This window comes from Bos javanicus, chromosome 8 (genome assembly GCF_032452875.1).
Source record: "Bos javanicus breed banteng chromosome 8, ARS-OSU_banteng_1.0, whole genome shotgun sequence".
Taxonomy (NCBI): Eukaryota; Metazoa; Chordata; class Mammalia; order Artiodactyla; family Bovidae; genus Bos; species Bos javanicus.
The window spans coordinates 104,451,379-104,473,431 of NC_083875.1; the positions used below are offsets into that span (position 1 = coordinate 104,451,379).

The following is a 22,053-nucleotide window of genomic DNA, read 5'->3' on the forward strand; positions in this document are numbered from 1 at the left end:
GTTCTGGGCCTCAATCCAGAAGCCCATTGTTATTTAAGCAGTGGGTCATACTGGACTAGCCTCCCCCAAGATATCACGCCCCTCTTCTCTCCCAAATCTCCTGTAGCGCCAGCAGATCCATGCCCTCTTCTGCCCAAAATTCACTTAACCATGGGAAGTACTGCTTCTGCTCTGCCAGTCTTTACCACGTGTGTGTGTGCTCAGTGGCTTTAGTCAGGTCCGACTCTTTGAGACCCCTCTGTCCATGGGGATTCTCCAGGCAAGAATACTGGAGTGGGTTGCCATGCTCTCCTCCAGGGGATCTTCCCGACCCAGGGAGGGAACCCTCGTGCTCCTGCACCCCCTGTATTGGCAGGCGAGTTCTTTACCACTAGCGCCACCTGGGAAGCCCAGTCTTTACCCCAGGGTCGCCTTATTGAAATCAGCAAATCTTAGAGTCTGGCCCAGTTCTCTGGACAAGGCTGTTTCCTAAATGAATAGAAGACTACAGCCAGAGAAAGCCAGTCCCTTCTCTGCCAGGACTTTTGGCAGCGCCCACAGGCCAGCCCATGCTTAGGGGTCAGATCTGTCTTTTGCTTTCTAGGTCTGTGCTCTTGGGTGGATTCTGTAATCTCTTTGAGCCTCACTTTCCTGCCTGGAAAACACTAGTGTTGAGTGGTACCCACCTTAAAGGAGTAAATGATTAACTATGCACGGTGACCACTGGGGTGGCAGGTGCGTATAGATGCTGGCTCAGCACGCATTCTTTTTCCAGTCCCACTGGAATAGGTAACTTAGCTCAGCCTTGCTCCTTCAACTCTTGCTTCCATCACTCACTTGCTCAGTAGCTCTGAGTCCAGGCTCCCGTCTGTAATAGGAGGCACTTGGGCTGCACCTTCTCTCCAGGGATCCTTCCGGCTCTGATGACACAAGCTGCAAGCCCTTGTCTCAGTCCCAGCTTCTCCTTTCTTTCTCCCAGATGCCTGGTCATCTCCTGCCCTTGCTCCCTCTTCCCTCTGGCCAAAGCCCCACTCTGGGAATTTCCGTCTTGGTGGCTGTCTTTACTAACATCACACTGGCTTCATTTCCTGGCCTCACCCGTGGGTGCCGGCTCCCCACCCTTCCCAGCCAGCACCATCTCTCACCTGAATTATTGCAATGGCTTCCTGGCCTCTCCCAGCCCAGTCTCCATTAGTGTCAACACAGCTGAGAGTGTAAGTCCGATCGTGTCACCCCTCTGCTCCTTGGCTTCTCGTGTGAGGTCGAGGAAGTGCTGAAGTCCTTCTCTGGGACTTCCCTCAAAAATTCACAGTCTCACTGCTACCCCTGCGGTCTCCTCTCATCCTTCGTTTATCCAGCTGCACCCAGCACCCCACCACGACTGCCTTTGCACATACTCCATGCTCCACCTTTGGCCTGCAACGCCCTTCCTTAGAGATCCGCAAGCTCACCCCTCCCTCCTTCAAGGCTGTGCTTAAAGGTCATCTTTCTGGTGAGGTCTTCTGGCCAAGTCACCTGAATTATTTACCCTATTTAAATGGCCCTCCCCCTCCCCTGGCAGTCCCTGTTCATTCTTCTGCAGAGCCCTTGGCGCATTCCAACATATCCTAGAGTTTATCTGCATGGGCTTTGTCTTCGCAGGAGAAATGCTGGCTGGGGTGGGGTGGGTGTGGTGTTCCTTGCACTACCAATGACAGCCTCTAGATGGAAGCAGGAGCTAAAGAAAAGGGCCGTTGGTTTGCCCCCAAGTGGGCTGTGAACTTCAGGTCTCCCGTGACCCCACAGCACTTCAACCAGAACGAGAAAGATCAGTGAGGTCAGAGGGGAAGACTCCTAGAGCTGGAGGAGCCCTTAGGGGTCATTCAACACAGGTGGGGAGATTGGGACCCAGGGAGAGAAACACTGGGGTCATGGGAAGAGTAATGGCGTCTGCTTCCGGAGCAAAGTGGATAGGTGCCTAGGAGTGATGGAGATGTTGTCGTTTAAATACAGAAAAGTACTCTTCCTGCTCTCAGGCCCAACCTTTGAGCCCCTCTCACCTGCAGCTGGCAGAGCAGAGATGGGACTGTCTGTGATGTCACAGAGCCTGAGAACCAGGGAATGTTGGGGATAGAAGGGTTTGACTGGACCACAGAGTTAAAGAAGGGGGAGGAGGTTTACTGACCCTCTGTCCCGTTGACCTTCCCTCGGTTCATGATGCCATGGCGTCTGCCCATGTTCATCAGGCTGGCTGTGGTGGTTCTGCCTCATGTAGCTCCTTCCTTGGAATAGGTTGCTGGGGCATGTTCTTCTCAGGGGGATTCTAGAGGCATGAGACAGCAAGCCCTACTGTGAAAACACATTTCTAAGCTTCTATTGGTATTCCATCTACTAGGTTTCCATTGGTTAAAGCAGGTCATATGATGAAGTTCAAAGTCAAGGGGGAGGAAAGGACACTTCACCCAAGAAGATTTGGCCAAGAAAGGTGAAGAACTGGCTAATAGTTTGCTGTGCCACAGGTAGATGTCATTGCTGTACCCATTTTACAGATGAGGAAACTGAAGCACAAAATTTATTAGGTATTTTGGCTAAAGTGATACTGCTAGTAATTGGCAAATGAAGTGATCAGAGGTGGAATTTTAAAAGGTTCAAATTGCTTTACAAGTGGGTTATACCATTTTAGTTCCTTCTCTGCTGGGGTGGCAGTGCTACTGCTACTTCCCCTCCTGTCTTGGCCTCTGTGCTATCATGGCAGTAACCAATTTAACAAGAAATTTGCAAAATGTATATGAAGAACATTGAAAAATAGCCCTGAGAGACAAAAAAGTAGGTTTGAACAAATGAAAAGCCATTTGTATGTGGATGGGAGGAGTCAAAATTGTAGAGGTGTTCGTTCTTCCTGTGTTAATTTATATTTTTTTCCTAGGTTAATTTTAAAATTTAGTACTAGTTCCAGTTCAGTTGCTCAGTCGTGTCCGACTCTTTGAGACCCCATGAATCGCAGCACACCAGGCCTCCCTGTCCCTCACCAACTCCCGGAGTTCACTCAGACTCACGTCCATCGAGTCAGTGATGCCATCCAGCCATCTCATCCTCTGTTGTCCCCTTCTCCTCCCGCCTCCAATCCCTCCCAGCATCAGAGTCTTTTCCAATGAGTCAGCTCTTCGCATGAGGTAGCCAAAGTATTGGAGTTTCAGCTTTAGCATCATTCCTTCCAAAGAACACCCAGGGCTGATCTCCTTTAGAATGGACTGGTTGGATCTTGCAGTCCAAGGGACTCTCAGGAGTCTTCTCCAACACCACAGTTCAAAAGCATCAATTCTTTGGTGCTCAGCTTTCTTCACAGTCCAACTCTCACATCCATACATGAGCACAGGAAAAACCATAGCCTTGACTAGACGGACCTTTGTTGGCAAAGTAATGTCTCTGCTTTTCAATATGCTATCTAGGTTGGTCATAACTTTTCTTGCAAGAAGTAAGCGTCTTTTTTAAATTTAGTACAGTCACAATAAAATATCAATTCTTTCTTTCTTTTTTTGGCTGCACTGCACAGCATGTGGGGGTCTTAGTTCCCCAACCAGGGATCAAACTTGTGTCCCTTGCTTGGGAAGCACAGTCCTAACCACTGGACCGCCAGACAAATCCCCCAAAATATCAATGTTTTTTTTAAATGGATCTAGACAAATAGATACTAATGTTTATATTTTAAAAAAATGGAGGAATGTGGGGAGGGAGATGGGAGGGAGGTTCAAAAGGGAGGGGATATATGTATACCTTTGGCTGATTCATGTTGAGGTTTGACAGAAAAAATTCTGTAAAGCAATTATCCTTCAACTAAAAAATAAATTTAAAAAAATGGAGGAATAAGACGAGGTGGTACCAGACCGACTTACAGTGGAATAAAATAGAAATTTCAGAAAGAAAGCAAAATACATATGAAATTTTTGTACACGAGGATAAAGGAGTCATCGCAAATGATTGGGCCAAAGATGGTCTTTGAAATAAATGTCCAAAAAGATATGGATCCATACCTAATATATATAATGATAAATGTGAAACGGAACAAGGATCTAGATGTAAGAAATAAAGGCCCACAACATGTAACAAACATGGATGAACTCCTCTATAAACTGGATGTACCGGTAAGGGGGAGGGGAGAGAGGAGGTACACAGTCCTGTGACGTCACCAAAGACTTTAATTGGAGGCAGCTCCTCCCAAGTGGCTTTTTGGGGTCTGAAGTGACTCTTGTTGGCGGCACAGCGTTGGCTCAGACGTCTTCTCCTCCTGGAAGGGAGTTTCCGAATCAGTCTTCATGGATCTGGTGCACCGCCCTCTTTCTCCTGAAAACTCTCCGCAGCTGCGCAGGCTCCCAGACCTGCGAGGGGGTTGCCGTCTAGAATGATCAGGGCCTCCCGATGAGGCATGGTTGGTACGGCCAGTGATCCTGGGAGTAGCGGCTGAGCCTTCTCTTGTGAAACCCTCTTTTGGAAACTTGTAAATTTACATCTGAAAGGAGAAAGGGAAGAACACTGAGCGAAGACTCTGCTTTGGGCCTGGATGGACTGTTGCGGTCACCTCCATCCCTGTTCAGGATCAGATTCTGGAATAGTCTGTAAGTCATGTGCCCCCCGCCCCCCCACCTCCACTCCCGGTCTGGGACGTGTTGGTACTCTTATCGGAGCATGAAGTGACAGCAGTTTGTCTTGTGAAATGCACTGGCCTAGAAAATAGAAGAACTGGGCCCAGCCTGGTTCTGACATTACCACCTCTCTCTGCTGAGCTTACCCACTCCACTGTTCTTACCTGGAGAATCCCAGGGACGGCGGAACCTGGTGGGCTGCCGTCTATGGGGTCGCACAGAGTCTAGCACGACTGAAGCGACTTAGCAGCAGCAGCAGCTGCTGAGCTTTGGGAAAGCCCCTTCCCACTAGGGACTGAAGCCTCCTCTATACAATCAGAGATGGGCTTTTAAACTATGCACCATGGAGCCCTGTGGGGGGAGGGGAGCTAGTGGGGCACCCAGACACTCATGCCCAATTCAAGCACAGCAGGACCTCTTTGATTTTTTATAGGAATTGGACTTTGAGATTTTGGTTGCAAGGAGGGTTTAGCTGTTATGAGAATTTTGTTTGTTTCAAATGTGGAATCTTATTTATCTTACATATATATGATATGTAATTGATGTCCTTTATAATTCTGTGTATTTTATTAAATGCATATAAATACATTACTCCGAGAAGGGGTTGGTAGCCTTTTCGTTGTTGTTTTGACTGTGCCCCGTGGCATGTGCGTGGCATGTGGGATCTTAGTTTCCTGACCAGGGATCAAATCTGTGCCCCCTTCGTTGGAAGTGTGGAGTCTTAACCACTAGACTGCCAGGGAAGTCCCTGTTGCGAATCCCTCTGAAGTGACTGGGCTGGAGGACCTTTACCTCTCAACAGCCAGCCTCATGGGGTGGTTGTGAGCTATGTGAGGTCACCCGGGCACAGCGTCGGTGCCCATCAAGGGAGCCACATTTCTTCTTCCTGGATATGGCTACAGTCCAGGACTCAGAGGCATCCTCCTCCACCTGGAGACTCAATGCACAGGCGTTTTTTGGCGTGTTTATCTGCTATGAATCTGGTTGAGTTTGGAGGAATGACACTCATGTAGGCCCTGCCCTCCTGGAACTTACCATCTAGAGGCTGAAGCAGACATTACACGAACACTCACACACTGTACACATGTAAGACATTGCTACGGGGACTTAGAAGGAAAGTATGGACGTGTATTCTTTCCTCTCAGGGCTCCTGCTCCTCATGTAATTCCCATGATCATCGGAGGATCATACAGGCAGGTCTTTCTCTGGGCTCTGTCTGGTGTGTTCTAGAATGTGACTGCAGCATCCTAAAGGGAGGAGTCCCGCCACTCCTGTCATCCCACTGAGCTCAGTATCGAACTCGGGTTTGGACATGAGGACAAGGCTCCCTACCCAAGAGGTTCCCGGTCAGCGTTAGGGTCCCGGTTTCGAACTCACCATACTCACTGCTGCTGAAACAAGAAGTTGTCTTTTCTGAGGGGAGCGTGGCTTTCCCCATACTCATGCAGGGTGCTGCATCACTGTGCTTGAGGCTTTGTCTGTTGAGCTCATCCTTCTGCACACCTGGCAATGGTAATTCCACGTGGTCATGCGGGGTGCTCAGAGGAGGTCACGGAGGCCAAAGTGTTTTGTCAACTCTGGAGCGCACACATGGACCGGCGGCGATACTTATGGAATGAGGTGTACCTGAATCATCATGGCTAGTCTTCTAAGTTCTCCCCCCTCATAAGCAGGTACTGGATTCAAAATATGTATTTCTTTACAAGCATTAAGTTTACTTTTCCCCATTTATAAGTATAATTCATATACATTATACAAAAGCTTAGGAAATATTGAAGAATATGAAGTAGGAAAAAAATGCCCCAAACACCACTTCCCTCAGATATGATCACAGTTCCAGGGTTTGCCTATGGATGTTCTTAACAGAGTTGGACCATAAAGAAGGCTGAGCACTGAAGAATTGATGCTTTTGAACTGTGGTGCTGGAGAAGACTCTTGACAGTCCCTTGGACAGCAAGGTGATCAAACCAGTCAATTCTAAAGGAAATAAGCCCTGAATATTCATTGGAAGGACTGATGCTGAAGCTGAAGCTCCAGTACTTTGGCTACCTGATGCAAAGAGCTGACTCATTGGAGAAGACCCTGATGCTAGGAAAGCTTGAGGGCAAGAGGAGAAGGGGGCAACAGAGGATGAGATGGTTGGATGGCATCACCAACTGCATGGACATGAGTTTGAGCAAAATCTGGGAGATGGTGAAGGACAGGGAAGCCTGGTGTGCTGCAGTTCATGGGGTGGCAGAGTCGGACACAACTTAATGACTGAGCAACAACAATTTTTACATAGTCCATCACATCCTATATGTTATGCATGCTTTTACTTTCTGTGTATCATAAGCTGTTTTCTTATGTCAGTAAGCTTTAAAAACAATGGTTGCATAATATTCTATGGATAATTCAGGATTTATTTAACCAATATTCTATTTTTGGGTGTTTAGACTATTTTCAAATTTCTCTACCATAAACACCACTGTGATGCACATTGTATATAAGACTTTGTTTATATACTCCTAGATTCTTGTGTAACACAGTCTTGTCAACAGACTAAGCAGTGTTCTATAATAAACAGCTCTGTTCTTTTCTAGCTGCCTACCTTGAACACATTGCTTCATCTCTCTCTGCCTCTGTTTTCAGAACTGCAAAATAATACATTCATTCTGGATAATCAGATCCACTTCTTAGAGTTATTATGGGAGTTAAATAAGACCACTTTTCTAGTGTTTAAGTTCTGAAACAGTCAGGGACTTACCTGGTCACAGCTGGGTCCCTGTGCCTAGACAGTGCCTTGCATCTAACAGGGGCTCAGTACTTACTATCATCTTGGAAAAAGGAGCTCACGCTTTTAAGATTCTTCTTTTTTATCATGAAATTATTTGGTTGGTCAAAATCCAATGGAATAAAATACATGGGAAACCCTGAATGAACTTTTTGGCCAATCCCATATTCCCAGGGGAAATGTTTTAAAGGCTCCTAGGTATGGATTTCTGGCAAAATATGCCATGAGAATTTTTTTCCTGCCATTGAACTGCCACGTCTCCCAGTAGGACCATGCCACCACTCACCACTCAGCTGTGTGTTAGTCCTAGCTTTGCCTGATCTTGACAATAATGCATATTTTTTTGGGTCTGAAATTGCTGATTTTGACCCCAGGTCTTCTCCACTATCATCTTTTGTCCTAGATCATTAAGAAGGATATAATTACAAACTGAAGGCCAGGATGCCTTCTTTCTCTCTTCCCTCTTATACCTGATAGTCTTGGAAACCGTGTGTTCCATATGCCTTGGCTAAAGGTGAAAAATAATATGTAACAGACTTTGCATGAGCAAGAAATACACTTCTGTTTTGTAAACCATTGAGATTTAAAGGCATGTTTGTTGCAGCAGCAGAGCCTGTCTTCTCCTGACCAATACCTTATACTATAGTCTTCATTTGTTGACTTTTGTTGAATTCCTACTCTGTGCAAGCCCTGTGCTTTTTGCTTCTATACATTCCCTCTTTTAACCCTCCAAGTGATTCTGAAAAGCAATAATACAGTATAAGTATCCCTGTTTTACAGGTAAGGACACAAGCTTGGAGTGAGAGGGTACTTGACTTGTCCAGTTCTGTAGCAGAGCTGATTGAATTTAACCTCAGCCCCAAAGGCAGGGCTCTTTCTGTTGATTTGTTTATAAAAAACAAACTTTTATAAAAAATCATAAAAAAACTTTATAAAAAATTAAATTTATTTATTTTTAATTGAAGGATAATTGCTTTACAATATTCTGTTGGTTTCTGCCAAACTTCAACATGAATCAGTCATAGATATACCTAAGGCAGGGTTCTTAAGCACTATCTTGATAGTCTTTAGACAAGTGATTCTCAAACTATGATATACATTCAGGTTTCCCTGAGGTCATATTAAAATAATGGTTCTGACTTGGCAGGTCTGGAGTAGGGTCTCAAAGTTCAGTTCTAACAAACTCCCCGGAATGCTGATGTTTGCTAGTCCAAGTATCCCACTGTAAGTATCAAGATTTTAAGCTCTATTGTTTATCAGTTTTGTTACTTAGCCGGTCAGTCTTCACCTCATTTTAGGTTGACATTATTCACTCAAAAGCTGAAGGAAATCTGAGGGCATCTCAGCAAGAGGGGGATGAGCAATATGAGGTCTCCCGAGGCCGGGCAGGGCATTCTTGCCTGGTACCTACCATGCTTCAACAGCTGAAGCTCTTGGGTTTGATTGGGGATCTTGGCGTCATCTGCAGCATCAGGTTTCTCACAGCATTTGCAGCATGAAGAGAAGATCTTCGAGGCCAGGTTTTGGTGAGCTGCTAATATGAAGAAAAAGGAATGGGGGCCCTTGGGATCCAGGGCCTGAATTCCAGATGCCCCGTTGGAAATTCACTGTGATGGCAGGGAGGAGGGGGGTCATATAGGCTCAGCCTCCCCCAAGGTATAATAGTCTTCTCCTTTCCCAAATCTTTTGTAGCTCCCCCATGGAGCTACAGTGGGGAGTGTAGTGGTTCTCTTAAAGTCATTTCCCCTGTTTTATACAAAATTTTCTTACCCATGGAAAGGAGTTGAAGCCTCTATTCTTTCAGCATTGCTTGCAGGGCTGCCTTTTTGAATCAGCTGATCTTTGAGCCCAGTTTCTTGGGCAGGGCTGTTTCCTAAATAAACATAAGACTGAGGATGAAAAATGCTCATGCTCCAGGTCGGACGTCACTGCAGCAAAATGCTGGGCCATGCAGAGATGCACAGAAACATGTTTGCAGACCTGTATTCTATTCTGTTTCTAGGTGTGGGTTCCTTAACTTTCTCGAGCCTCAATTTTATCCTGTGGGAAATGGGAATCGCAGTGCCTGCTTTGCGAATGGAAAGGTTTGCTGCTGCTGCTAAGTCACTACACTCGTGTCCGACTCTGTGCGACCCCATAGACGTCCGCCCACCAGGCTCCCCCGTCCCTGGGATTCTCCAGGCAAGAACACTGGAGTGGGTTGCCATTTCCTTCTCCAATGCATGAAAGTGAAAAGTGAAAGTGAAGTTACTCAGTCGTGTACGACTCTTAGCGACCCCATGGACTGCAGCCTACCAGGCTCCTCCATCCATGGGATTTTCCAGGCAAGAGTACTAGAGTGAGGTGCCATTGCCTTCTCCGATGGAAAGGTTTAAACATACACAAAGTGACCTCTGTGGCGCTGGGTACTCAAAGTGCCTAGTCAATGGTCATTCCCTTCATGTAGCTCGTTGGCTACAAAACTGTTCTGCTGGTCTGGGTCGCAGGAGAACATGGTGATGAAGCACACTCTTACCAACTTGCTGTGTGGCTTTGAGTAAGTCCTTGCTTCTCTCTTTGTCTCAGGCTCCTCACCAGTAATAAGAGGAAGTTAGGTTGCATGATCACTTGAAGCATCTTCCTAGTTTGGACAGTCCAGAAAAAGGCCTTGTTTTCATCCCAAAGTTCTTTCATTGTGTACCAACTTTTCCAGGTTTCTGGATGCTTCCTGTTCTCCTTTCCCTTTCAGTGGTAAAACCCCCTTGTAGAAAATTCTTCTCATGGTATTGGTTAGATGTCCCTCACAATACTCAATTCAGTAGATGAGTTGTCTCATTCGTAGGCATTTCTGTCTCACTTTCTCCACTGTGATACCAAACAAGCCACCCTGAATTATGGCAATAGCTTTCTATTAGTAAAGTGAAAGTGAAAGTTGCTCAGTTGTGTGTGACTCTTTGCGACCCCATGGACTATACAGTCTAAGGAATTCTCCAGGCCAGAATACTGGAGTGGGTAGCCTTTCCCTTCTCCAGGGGATCTTCCTAATCCAGGAATCGAATCCAGGTCTCCTGCATTGCAGGTGGATTCTCTACCAGCTGAGCCACAACTGACTTCTTAATAATGAATACAGAAATCTTTAACTTCTTGCACATAAGCTATTCAATATGTTGATAGCATCCTTTATATATTGTGGCTAGATACCCTCAGCAGACTAAACACATACAGATGTCTCCACTATGTGGGATCCTTGGACCAAGAAGGGTACTTTCTGGGCCCATCTAGACTCCAGTGTTCTTGCCTGGAGAATCCCAGGGACGGCGGAGCCTGGTGGGCTGCTGTCTATGGGGTCGCACAGAGTCTGACACAACTGAAGCGACTTAGCAGCACAGCAGCTTCAATCTCTGATAGTCCTTTGGATCTGCTGCCAATCGAGTTTTCTGTCATAATTTGAGCTGTGACGTATTTCACTGACTCTTTAATGAATTTGTTTTATTTTCTTAGGATTTATAAACAAATGGACGTTAATATGAGGCAATCAGATCTTTTGTTTTGGAGATGCATCATTTAGCAAATACGCTTGCCGTTAATACAGATTCTTCTGCTGCTTGCTGTAGTTTCAGTTCTCTTCATCTACTTATATAAACTCTTGCTTCATGGGGTTTTTCTCTGTTCTAGATTACCTCATGTATGTGAGTGTAGAAGGCAGTGCTTCATAGGAGGGAATGGAGGCTTTAAGTCTAGCCAGCCACCCCCTCCCCCCACCACCCCCCACCACCCCACCAGGCAGCCCTGGGATCTAATGGTTGGAGGTCTGTTAGACTGGTGGTCAGTTTGTAGGAAGGGAATTGCTAAAGTTTTGCCTTGGGTATCTCCAAACCTTCATAAGCACATGTCTATCTTGTTAAAGGGGCTTCCCTGGTGGCTCAGAGGTTAAAGCATCTATGAATGGTCACTTTTCTCAGCCTGTATTCTGGAATTAGTGATTTCCAGGGCATAGATCATATGAACTCTTTAAGGTTCTCCTTGGCCAAGAAATTCAAGATGCCATGCAAAGTATAAACTCTTGACTAACTGTAGTGTATTCTTTTGGGCTTCCCTGGTAGCTCAGCTGATAAAAGAATCTGCCTGCAATGCAGGAGACCCTGGTTTGATTCCTGCATTGGGAAGATCCCCTGGAGAAGGGATAGGATACCCACTTCAGTATTCTTGGGCTTCCCTGGTGGCTTAGATGGTAAAGAATTTGCTTGCAATTGGAGAGACCTGGGTTCAATCCCTGGGTTGGGAAGATCCCCTGGAGGAGGGCATGGCAACAGACTCTAGTATTCTTGCCTTGAAAATCCCCACGGACAGAGGAACCTGGTGGGCCACAGTCTATGGGGTTGCAGAGAGTCAGACATGACTGAGCTACTAAGCAGAGCACAGTGTATTCTTTCCTGTTTCTCATGGTCTCATCTATATGAAATTGCCGCCTCTTTCCAGAAAAACTCTTGCTTTGTATATATAGTCTCATTCAATGTACTCTGATGTGTTTATCTTAATGACAAAAATTTTGCTAGATGACTTAAAATGACAATGTCCATTATGGCAAACTTTCAGTGTCAAAAATAATAGATTCAAGAGGCACAGTAGAAAAGAGAGAAGACAAAAACTCAGATACTTAATAGAAGGCTTCTTTGATTGATATACTCTGACCCCAGAAAGAAGAAAAAAAATCTTACTCCTTCTCAAACCTGAAACTTGCTTCATTTCATCTCTCACTCTTCCTCCACGAAGCATTATCTTTGTGCACATGTTAATAGTGCACAAAGAGTCGTGTCCGACTTTGCAACCCCATGGACTGTTGCCCGCCAGGCTCCTCTGTCCATGGAATTCTCCAGGCAAGAAGACGAGTGGGTTGCCTTGCCTTCCTCCAGGGGATCTTCCTGACCCAGGGATCGAACCCAGGTCTTCTGCAGTTTGGGCAGATTCTTTACTGTCTGAGCCACCAGGAGAGCCCAGGTTTATCTTTATCACCCACTTAAACTTCTCTTGTTCCTTTCCCTAACTGCTTACATAAACTTTCTTTACGGGGCATTTCTATAGAAACGAACAGTCAACATTGCACAATATTCCTCTAAAACTCCTGTACAAGAAGGTGGGTCCATAGAGGTTGAATTTAAAATCTGATGAGAGCTGAGTTGAGGAGAAATATTTAGAATCATGCCAAATTTCAGAACAGAAAGTTGCAGTCCAGTTCAGGGTTCTGTTATTCAGCTACTATTGCCCTGAATTATCACACTTGTATCAGTTAGTTCACTTAATTGTTAACCTTCAACATGGGGGACGGAGAAGGCACTGGCGACCCTCTCCAGTACTCTTGACTGGAAAATCCCATAGACGGAGGAGCCTGGTGGAGCACTGGAGTGGGGTGCCATTGCCTTCTCCGCCCAGGTGACACTAATGGTAGAAAACTCGCCTGCCAATGCAGGAGACATAAGAAATGCAGGTTCGATTGCTGGGTTGGGAAAGTCCCCTGAAGAAGGAAATGGCTACCCACTCCAGTATTCTTTCCTGGAGACTCCCATGGACAGAGGAGCCTGGTGGGCTACAGTTCATGAAGTCACAAAGAATTGGACACAACTGAAGCAACTTAGCACACATGCATAATTCCTAAAAGAGTCAAGGGCTTGAGAAGTGTAGAAACAGAAAATATGCCACATAAAATTATTTCAGAAGCTATTAAAAAAAGAATAAAAACTTTTCTCTTAAGGGAAAGGTAGTTTGGACAAAGATTCAGAATTGCAAACAAAACCAAGATGAATCAATAGGAGACTGAATAAACTTCAGGACATTCTGGGGTAAACCGACAGCTTAAGGGAAACTTTTCTTTTCTTCTTGCAAAGGACTTAGACCTGAAATGTGGACTTCGAGACAATAAATTGGAATGAGAAATGTCAATTTAGATCTCTAAGTTATTTTCAAATAGTCCTAAAATATTAACTAGAAATCAAAATGACTTAAGACCTCCTAGATAAAACAGTTGGTTTCTGAAATAAAAACAGGACCAAAATTTCCTCTGTTCTTAGGGAATATGGATTCTATGGATGAAGATACTTGCATATACTTTGAGCAGAAAGACCATTAGAAGAACTCATGTTCCATTATGGCCAAAGGTCAAATGTCCAGACTTGTCTAGTGATGCCATTCTAAGGAGCCTTAGCACTCAACACCTGTCTGTTCTTCCTCTAAACTTGCAAATAAAGTTGATGAAAGTGGACAATGATACTGCTTTATTGGTGACATGGTTTATTTCTTGTAGGAACATCAGAGTCTTCAATGCTAACTGCGACTGTTTTTCTTTTTTTGATGACTACATGGACCTTTCCAAGTGTCCAGTTCCCCGGTAACCTCCGTGGACTTACACAGTGTTGGAAAGGAAAAAACGTCTTTATGGAGTTATCAATACCCTAGACTTTTGAGGACAGTGAGCCCTCCAAAGGAGGTGGACAGCACAAAGTGCTCATTTTCCTTCACGTTTACTGACATAGTACAAAACAGCTCACACCCTGCTGCTGCTAAGTCACTTCAGTCATTTCTGACTCTGTGCGACCCCATAGATGGCAGCCCACCAGGCTCCCCTGTCCCTGGGATTCTCCAGGCAAGAACACTGGAGTGGGTTGCCATTTCCTTCTCCAATGCAAGAAAGTGAAAAGTGAAAGTGAAGTTGCTCAGTCGTGTCCAACTCCTAGCGACCCCATGGAATTCAGCCCACCAGGCTCCTCCAGCCATGGGATTTTCCAGGCAAGAATACTGGAGTGGGTTGCCATTGCCTTCTCTGCTCACACCCTAGGGCACAAACCACCAATTGAAAATCCATAGCTCACAGGTTTGAATTGTCTTAGTCATCCATTGCCTCTTGTCCAGAGAGTTGAATACTTCTATGCAGCAACTGGCCCGATATATGGTTCTGCAGATAATTTAAGGACAGAAACAAGAAGACATCAGGCTGGTTGATGCTCAAACTGAACACCAGATCCCTGTAAGTGGAAAACTGGAACTGTGTCTTTAAGGAAAGTCAGTAACAGTGGTGAAGATCTGTACAATCCCCAAGAGTATCTCCTGCAATTTTGGTTTGCTGCTGCTGCTGCTAAGTCGCTTCAGTCGTGTCTGACTCTGTGCGACCCCATAGATGGCAGCCCACCAGGCTCCCCCATCCCTGGGATTCTCCAGGCAAGAACACTGGAGTGGGTTGCCATTTCCTTCTCCAATGCATGAAGTGAAAAGTGAAAGTGAAGTCGCTCAGTCATGTCCGACTCTTAGCGACCCCATAGACGGCAGCCTACCAGGCTCCTCTGCCCATGGAATTTTCCAGGCAAGAGTACTGGAGTGGGTTGCCATTGCCTTCTCCGGCAATTTTGGTTTAGGAAGGGCCAAAAGGGGGAGTTCCTACACTTCTAAGTGAAGACCAATCGCTCTGTAACCTTGATAACAGATAATCACCAGGACCTGTTTAAAGCCTTCAATCTGTTAATGAACTTTTACCTCAATGACCATTCTCCTGAAAGTAACAGACAGTAGTTAACACTTTCATGGCCGATGGTCTGCCATCCCTAGGCACTCCTGCCTCTGAAATACCACAAACTCAGCGCCTTCACAAACCCTTAAGACACCAGCCATTGGTTTTGCTCAGAGACTTTGTCATCAAAGCTTAGGTCTCCCTTGTGTAACTAAAGTCAGATTTTGTTCCACACACTGAATGGAACAAAATGGAAATCTCTTCTTCTAAAGCAGCTTATACATACCCAGTGTCTTGAGGATCTCTCCGTAGTAGCAGCACAGCAAAATTTTTCAAATATAAGTTTATCTGAATCTAATACTGATGATTTTCGTATTTTTACTCCCCAGCAGTTCACTGAGGAGACATGTAGAAGAACCACTTTCTCCTCTAAGTGTTTATAACTAAGAGTTTTGAACTTTTGAACCCTCTTCAGAAATGGAGAGGATCTTAGGAAGGGCATTGTAGCAATTACAAGCACATTTTTGGGGGTATAATTCCTAAGGACTCACTACTTATTAGCTATGAAATTTAAAAGAATATAACTCTCCTGAACCTCTGTTTTCATATCTGTAAGCTGGGAATGATAATAGTATCTACCCTTGAATGTGGTCTTGAGGATTGAATAGTAATGGGAGATGCTTAGCACAGCTGTCTGGCACATTGGAAAGGCTCAGTAATTGTAAAAGCTGATTCTGATGAAAATGTGGGCTTGATTTGGCTCCGTGGGCTGGGTGTGGTGTTTCTTGCACTGCCAATGCCCTCCTCTAGATGGAAGCAGGAGCTAAAGAAAAGGGCCATCAGGTTACCCACCCCGCCACCCCCGCCCCTCCCTGCTGTGACTGTGAACTTCAGGTCTCCAGTGACCCTGGAGCACTTTGACCAGAACAGGAAAGATTGATGAGGTCACACTTCTGTGTGATGAGGAAGACTTCTGGAGCTGGAGGAGCCCTTGGTGGGGGGTAGGGGGGGGTCATTCAACACAGGTGGGGAGGCTGGGACCCAGAGAGAGAAGCAGTGGGATCAAGGTAAGAGAGATGGCCTCTGCTTCCTGGAGCAAAGTGAAAAGGCGTGATGGAGACGATGTCCCTTTAAATAGAGAAAAAATGCCCCTCCTGCTCTAAGACCTAACTCTTGAGCCTCACTCACCTGCAGCTGGCAGAGCAGAGATGGGGCTGTCTGTGATGTCACAGAGCCTGGGAACCAGGGAATGTTGGGGACAGAGGGGTTTGGCTGATGGTCAGTGCAGGAAGGGCGAAGGGTGTCTGCTGATCCTCTCTCTAGTGGCCCTTCCCTCCGTCCACAATGCCATGTCCTTCGGGCACTTGGGATGGAAGTCTTGGTGCCTCTTGTGAAGGCTTCTTGAGGATGGCTGGGCAGAAGGGGGCAGTAGAGCACTGGATGCAGAAGACCTGGGTGCAGGTTCTGTCTCATACCCAGCTGGGGGGTAACCTCAGGCAAATGTACTTTGCATCTCGGTTTTAAAATGGCAATAATTATTATTATTTAATTGGAAATTATAGTTTTAGGATTAAATGGGATCAGGTAAACCTTTAACACGGTGCCTAGGTATAGTAAACATTCAAGAAATGGTTGTTGTTAATGATAGGTGCAAAAATAAAGTGGCATTCTCTTCCCAATCTATCTTCTAGGAAAAGGCATATTTTATATTTGAGCCCTTTGGGGGGCACTCTCAATTCCTTCATTTGGAACAACCAAGTTCTATTTGGGGAAGCCAAATTAGGTTGAAATGTTCTCAATCAGTGCTATCTTTTGATGCTTCTGGAAGCCACCTGAAACAAAAGGAACAGAAAGGAGCAAAGATTCCGCCCAGTTTTTGGTGTCCTGGTGGAGGGTGGCTAGATGTTGTTGTGGGAGTGGGAGGTGCCCTAACCGAAACAGACTTTTAAACCTCATTTGTAAAGAAATCCTCCTAAGTGTAGTAATGTTGACGGTTCTCAACTCTGGCTGTAAAGTGAGATTCATCTGAGATATTTTTAAAATGTAGAAACACCCTGGGGCTTAATTCCAGATAAATTAGAATCCTGGTTGGGGGTGGGGAGAGATGGAGCAGTGGGTGGACCCTGGCATAAGTATTTTTAAAAAGCTTTCCAGGTGATTCTCATATGTAATCAAGACTGAGAACTACTAAATTACGTTGTGGAGATTGTTTATTATATACGTAAGTGGTGATTCTTGCAAAGGCTGCAGAAGTTTTAAAAATGTCAAGCTTGGAAATTCCCTGGTGATCAGGTAGTTAAGACACTGAGCTTTCATTGCAGGGGTTGCGGGTTCAGTCTCCAGCGAGGAACTAAGATCTCACCCGCTGTGCAGAGTGGCCAAAAGAACAATGCCACGCCCAGTGCCCACTTTACAGGCCAATAAAATCACTATTTCTGGGCAATGGGAATTTTAAAAACTCCCCAGATAATTTCTCCCCACCACCCTTTAAAAAATTGAGATATAATTGACATATAAGTTTGTGTAAGTTTGAGATGTACAACAGTGTTTGTACATTTTGTATCAAATATACGGTTTGATATATTTATCTACCACAATATGATTACTAGGATAGTGTTAGCTAACACATTTATCACTTCACATAATTATTTCCTTTTCCTGTTGAGAACAATTAAGATGTAGCCTCTTACCAACCTTGAGATTTATAATATAGTATGACTTTAAAGTTGCAGCCAGCATCGAAACTACTGACTTACAGAACAAATATTAAAAACCTAACTTTTGTTGATGCTTGTATAAATGTATCTTTTAGCTTTTCAAGGACAGTATTATTGATGGGGTCAAAAGGATTATTTTTAAAATAGCTTAGAAATGAAGACAGTATACTCTGGAAACCTCTGTTAGATGAAAATTTTATGAAAATTTTAAGGATACTAATGTTAGAGATATGTGAGAAGTATTTGAATGAAATCGTTTCAGAAAACGGGAGAATGAGAATAGCAGTATTTCCAAGTTAATAGATTTTATATTATATGCCATTGTATACAAACATCCTATATTGAATCCTTGTATTGAATTAGGCAAAAATTTCATTTGGGTTTTTCCATAAGACATTAAATAAATGCCTGGTTTTTTTCACTCATAGCACTAAATGTTTATATATTCGAGTTGCCCAAAAGACTTAAAAAAATCTTTGCATGGAGAAATTGGGAGATTGTCTTCTGTTTGGGATGGTTTATCGTTCAAGAATATATGGTATGGTTGCTTCTTTCCTCTTGGATCTGAGATAGGAGTCTAATCAGCAGGCTCCTGTACTACTTCCTAGTCCAGGAAGAGAATAATGAACTCTTGAACTAAGGCAATGGCCTAAGATGAATGGGTGGATTTTGAACCTGATGATTCCAGAGGGTGTGGGCTCTGGAGTTGGGCTGCCTGCATGAGAAGCCTGCCATGGTAACTTACCCCTCTCATCCTCAGTTCTTTTACCTTTAAAATGGGAATTATAAGAGTGTTCATGTGAGTACTGCCTTAGACCATTCATGGAATGTTGTAAGTATATAGTTGTTCCTCTGTATCTGAGGGAGGATTGTCTCCAGGACACCCAAGGGTACCAAATCTGAGGATGCTGAAGTCCTTATATAAAATGGTGTGCTGCTGCTACTGCTAAGTCGATTCAGTCGTGTCCGACTCTGTGCAACCCCAGAGACGGCAGCCCACCAGGCTCCCCGGTCCCTGGGATTCTCCAGGCAAGAACACTGGAGTGGGTTGCCATTTCCTTTTCCAATTCGTGAAAGTGAAAAGTGAAAGTGAAGTCACTCGGTAGTGTCTGACTCTTAGTGACCCCGTGGACTGTAGCCTTCCAGGCTCCTCCGTCCATGGGATATTCCAGGCAAGAGTACTGGAGTGGGGTGCCATTGCCTTCTCCAAAAATGGTGTAGTATTTGCATATAATCTAAACACATCCTCCTGTATACTTTAAATTATTTCTAGATTACTTGTAATACCCAACACAATGTAAATGCCATGTAAATAGTTGCTAGAGAGTGACAAATTCAAGTTTTGCTTTTTGGAACTTTCCAGATTTTTTCTTTTTCTCTTTTTCTATTATGGTTGCTTGAATCTGTGGATGTGAAACCCTTGGATATGGAAGGCCAACTGTAGTGCCTGGTAGAGAAGAAGCATTCAATAAATGTGGCCTGTTTTTATTATTATTGGATATGGAGAGTGAAGGTTGAGTCTGGGCTGATGGTGTCACAGCTGTGGATGTGGAATTAGAGAATTCAGGAAGACTATATTTTGGATAAGGATAAATTTAGGTTTTAAAACTTTATTTTGAAATAATTACAAATTCCCAGGAAGTTGCAAAGAGCATAGTTTCCATGAATCCTTTACTCAGACTCGTCCAATGTTAACATCTAGTATTACTAATGATACCAAAACCGGGAAATTAACATTGGTGCAATCCACTAAGCTCATTTGATGTTCACCAGTTTTGTATATACTCATACGTGTATGTATGTATATGGCTATGGCTGTCACTTCAGTTGTGTCCGACTCTGTGCGACCCCATAGACAGCAGCCCACCAGGCTTCCGCCCGTGGGATTTTCCAGGCAAGAGTCCTGGAGTGGGGTGCCATTGCCTTCTCCAATGTATGTATACAGCTGCATGCAATTTTACCACATGCGGCTTCATGTAACTGCCACCACAACCAAGACGTAACTACCATCACGACCAAGTTCCTTTGTGCTGCTGCTTTATAGACACGATACTCCCTCTCCCCACCATCTCTAACTCCTGGAAACAATTGATCTGTGCCCCATTTCTAGAATTATGTCATTTCATGAGTTTTCACAAATGGAAACACAGAGTATGCATGTATCTTTGTTAGTCTTTTTTTCACTCAGCATAATTTCCTTGAGATTCATCTAAGTTTTGGCGTGTATCAATAGTTTATTCCTTTTCATTGCTGACTCATAATGCGCAGTGTGAATGTGCCACCGTTTGTTTAAGCAGTCGCCAACTGAGAAACATTTGAGTGGTTTCTAGTTCTTGGCCATTACAAGTGAAACTACTGTCAACATTCATAAACTAGTTTCCGGGTGAAGGTAAGTTTTTTTACTTCTGTGGGGTAAATGCCCAAGAGCACAATTTCTGGATTGTATGGTAAATCCATTTTTACTTCTACAAGTAAGTGTCCAATTGGTACCAGCTTACCCAAGTTGGTCCCCAAACAAGGGTCATCCTGCCTCCAATAGAATGAGACTGATTTGAGTTCAGAAGCAAAGGAAAGGCCACCACACCTCAGGCATGGCATGTAGGATCTTAGTTCCCTGAACAGGGATCAAATGAGTGCTGGTGCTTCCTGCAGTGGAAGCATGGGTTTTTAGCCACCGAGCCACCAGGAAAGTCTGTGAAAGTTTTATTCTTGGATCAAAGAATGCCTGCACTTCCACTTCAGGGGGTGCAGGTCCCATCCCGATCAGGGAACTAAAATCCTGCATGCCATGGTGGCCAAAAAATAAACAACAACAGCAATAACAACAACAGCAGAAGTGCCAGCTCCCACTTGGGAGTCCATGCTCTCTGCGTGCCCCTCAGGCCATCAGGACGCGCTGCTTTGTAGGGAATCGCTCATCTGTGGGGGGAGGGTCAAGCACAGCTTTACTGCGCATGCTCCAGAGCGCGGCACCAGGCACAGCCTCTCTGCGCACGGCTCATAGCCGCCATCTTGAATTGCAGTGCCGCGTGCAGTCCTAATAAACGCGGCCCCGAGCTGCAGTGTCGGGTGCCGCCATGGTTTCTCACTAAGAACTCTGCTGTGAAGTGCCCGGTGGAGGCCTCTGTTAGTGGTAGCCTGTGAGAAAGTAAAGCTCCATGAAGCACAAAGGAAAAGGAAAAAAGGTTAGATTTTATTTTGTTACCCAGATTCTATTTTTATTTCTTGGGAATTGTGTATGGGCTTTGCTGGTGACCAAATGATTTTCCAGAGAGACTGTGTCAGTTTATATTTCTCGCCTCTTCTCCAGGTTTTTTTTTTTCCCACTTTTTAAATTTTAGCCATTCTAATAGGTGTGACCTGGTATCTCATTGTGCTTTTAATGTTCATTTTCTTAATAGCTACTAATGTTGAACATCTTTTCACATGCTTGTTAGTCACCCACATATCCTCTTTGGTGAAATGTCTTCATGTTCTTTACCCACTTTCTGATTGGATTATTTTTTAAAATTCAGTTTTTAAAGTGATAGCTTATTGAGATATAATTCATATGCTACAAAATTTGTTCTTCTATGATGTACAAGTCAGTAGTTTCAGTATGTTCACAGAACTGGGCAACATTGTCTAATTTTCAATATTTGCATCACCCCGAAAGGAAACTCCATACCCATGAGCAGTCACTCTCCATCCCTCCTACTTTGCAGCCCTTGGCAACCCCTAATCTGCTTTCTGTCTCTCTGGATTTACCTATCCAGGACATTTCATATAAATTAAATCATATAATGTGATTTATCTTCTTAAGGTTCGTCCAGGTTGTGACATGTATCAGTTCCTCATTTCTTTGTGTTGTCAAATAATATTCCATTGTAAGGATATACCACATTTGTTTACTTGTCTATTGATGACATTTTGGTTGTCTCCAATTTTTCGCTCTATGGAAAATATTGCCACGAATATATGCAGGTTATTTTTTTCTGTGGACATGTGTTTTCTTTTCTCTTGGATATATATACCTGGAAGTGAATTTGTTGAATCATATAGTAAATTAGTTTTAACCTTTTAGAAATAGCCAAACTGTTTCCAAAGTGGTACTACTCTCAGCAGTGTATGAAGATTTCATTTGCTTTATATTCTCAACACACTTGTTATTGTCTTTTTTTTTATTTTAACCATCTTAGTGAGTATAAATAGTATCTCATTGTAGTTTTGATTTGTGTCCTAATGACTAACCATATTGAGCATCTTTTCATGTATGTATTGGCCATTTGTATATCTTGTTTGTAGATATGTCTGTTAAGCCCCTTTACCCATTTAAAAACTGGATTGCCTTTTTATGGTTGAATTTTAAGAGCTATTTACATATCCTGGATATTAGACCATTGTCAGATATATGGTTGGCAAATATTTCTTGCATTCTGTTGATTGTCTTTTCACATTCTTGATGGTGTCCTTTGAAGCACAAAATTTTAAATTTTGATAAAGTTCACTTAA

The 22,053-nt window shown here is 44.1% G+C and overlaps 1 protein-coding gene and 1 long non-coding RNA gene across 7 annotated transcripts in view; one reads left to right on the plus strand and one right to left on the minus strand.

The window, feature by feature from the left end:
- Nucleotides 1–2,080: 2,080 nt before the first annotated feature.
- Nucleotides 2,081–22,053, plus strand: part of LOC133253205 (uncharacterized) — a 152,636-nt gene continuing 132,663 nt past the window's right edge. For 3 of the 5 annotated variants that reach the window (XR_009738230.1, XR_009738228.1, XR_009738229.1), the window contains exons 1-2: nt 2,081–2,477; nt 8,519–20,747. This is a non-coding gene — a long non-coding RNA (uncharacterized LOC133253205). The remainder of the gene's footprint in view (nt 2,478–8,518; nt 20,748–22,053) is intronic. The other 2 variants (XR_009738227.1, XR_009738231.1) reach the window with 2 other exon arrangements.
- TEX48 (testis expressed 48) lies at nt 4,137–9,229 on the minus strand. 2 transcript variants are annotated; one of them, XM_061426633.1, is made up of 4 exons: nt 9,142–9,229; nt 8,783–8,902; nt 5,976–6,101; nt 4,137–4,465 (listed from the first exon to the last, which is right to left on the minus strand). In XM_061426633.1, the coding sequence occupies exons 1-4, from the start codon at nt 9,143–9,145 to the stop codon at nt 4,362–4,364; spliced, it is 354 nt and encodes a 117-aa protein (XP_061282617.1). In that variant the 5' UTR covers nt 9,146–9,229; the 3' UTR covers nt 4,137–4,361. The 2 variants fall into 2 exon arrangements, with proteins under 2 accessions (XP_061282617.1, XP_061282616.1); XM_061426632.1 differs by having other exon boundaries at nt 8,783–8,905.

Coding starts and splice junctions, on each gene's coding strand:
- TEX48 (XM_061426632.1), bottom strand. Junction 6,102..8,782: donor GCTTCAGCTGTTGAAGCATG/GTAGGTACCAGG, acceptor TACCATTGCCAG/GTGTGCAGAAGGATGAGCTC. Junction 4,466..5,975: donor TTTCAGCAGCAGTGAGTATG/GTGAGTTCGAAA, acceptor TTCTCCTTTCAG/ATGTAAATTTACAAGTTTCC.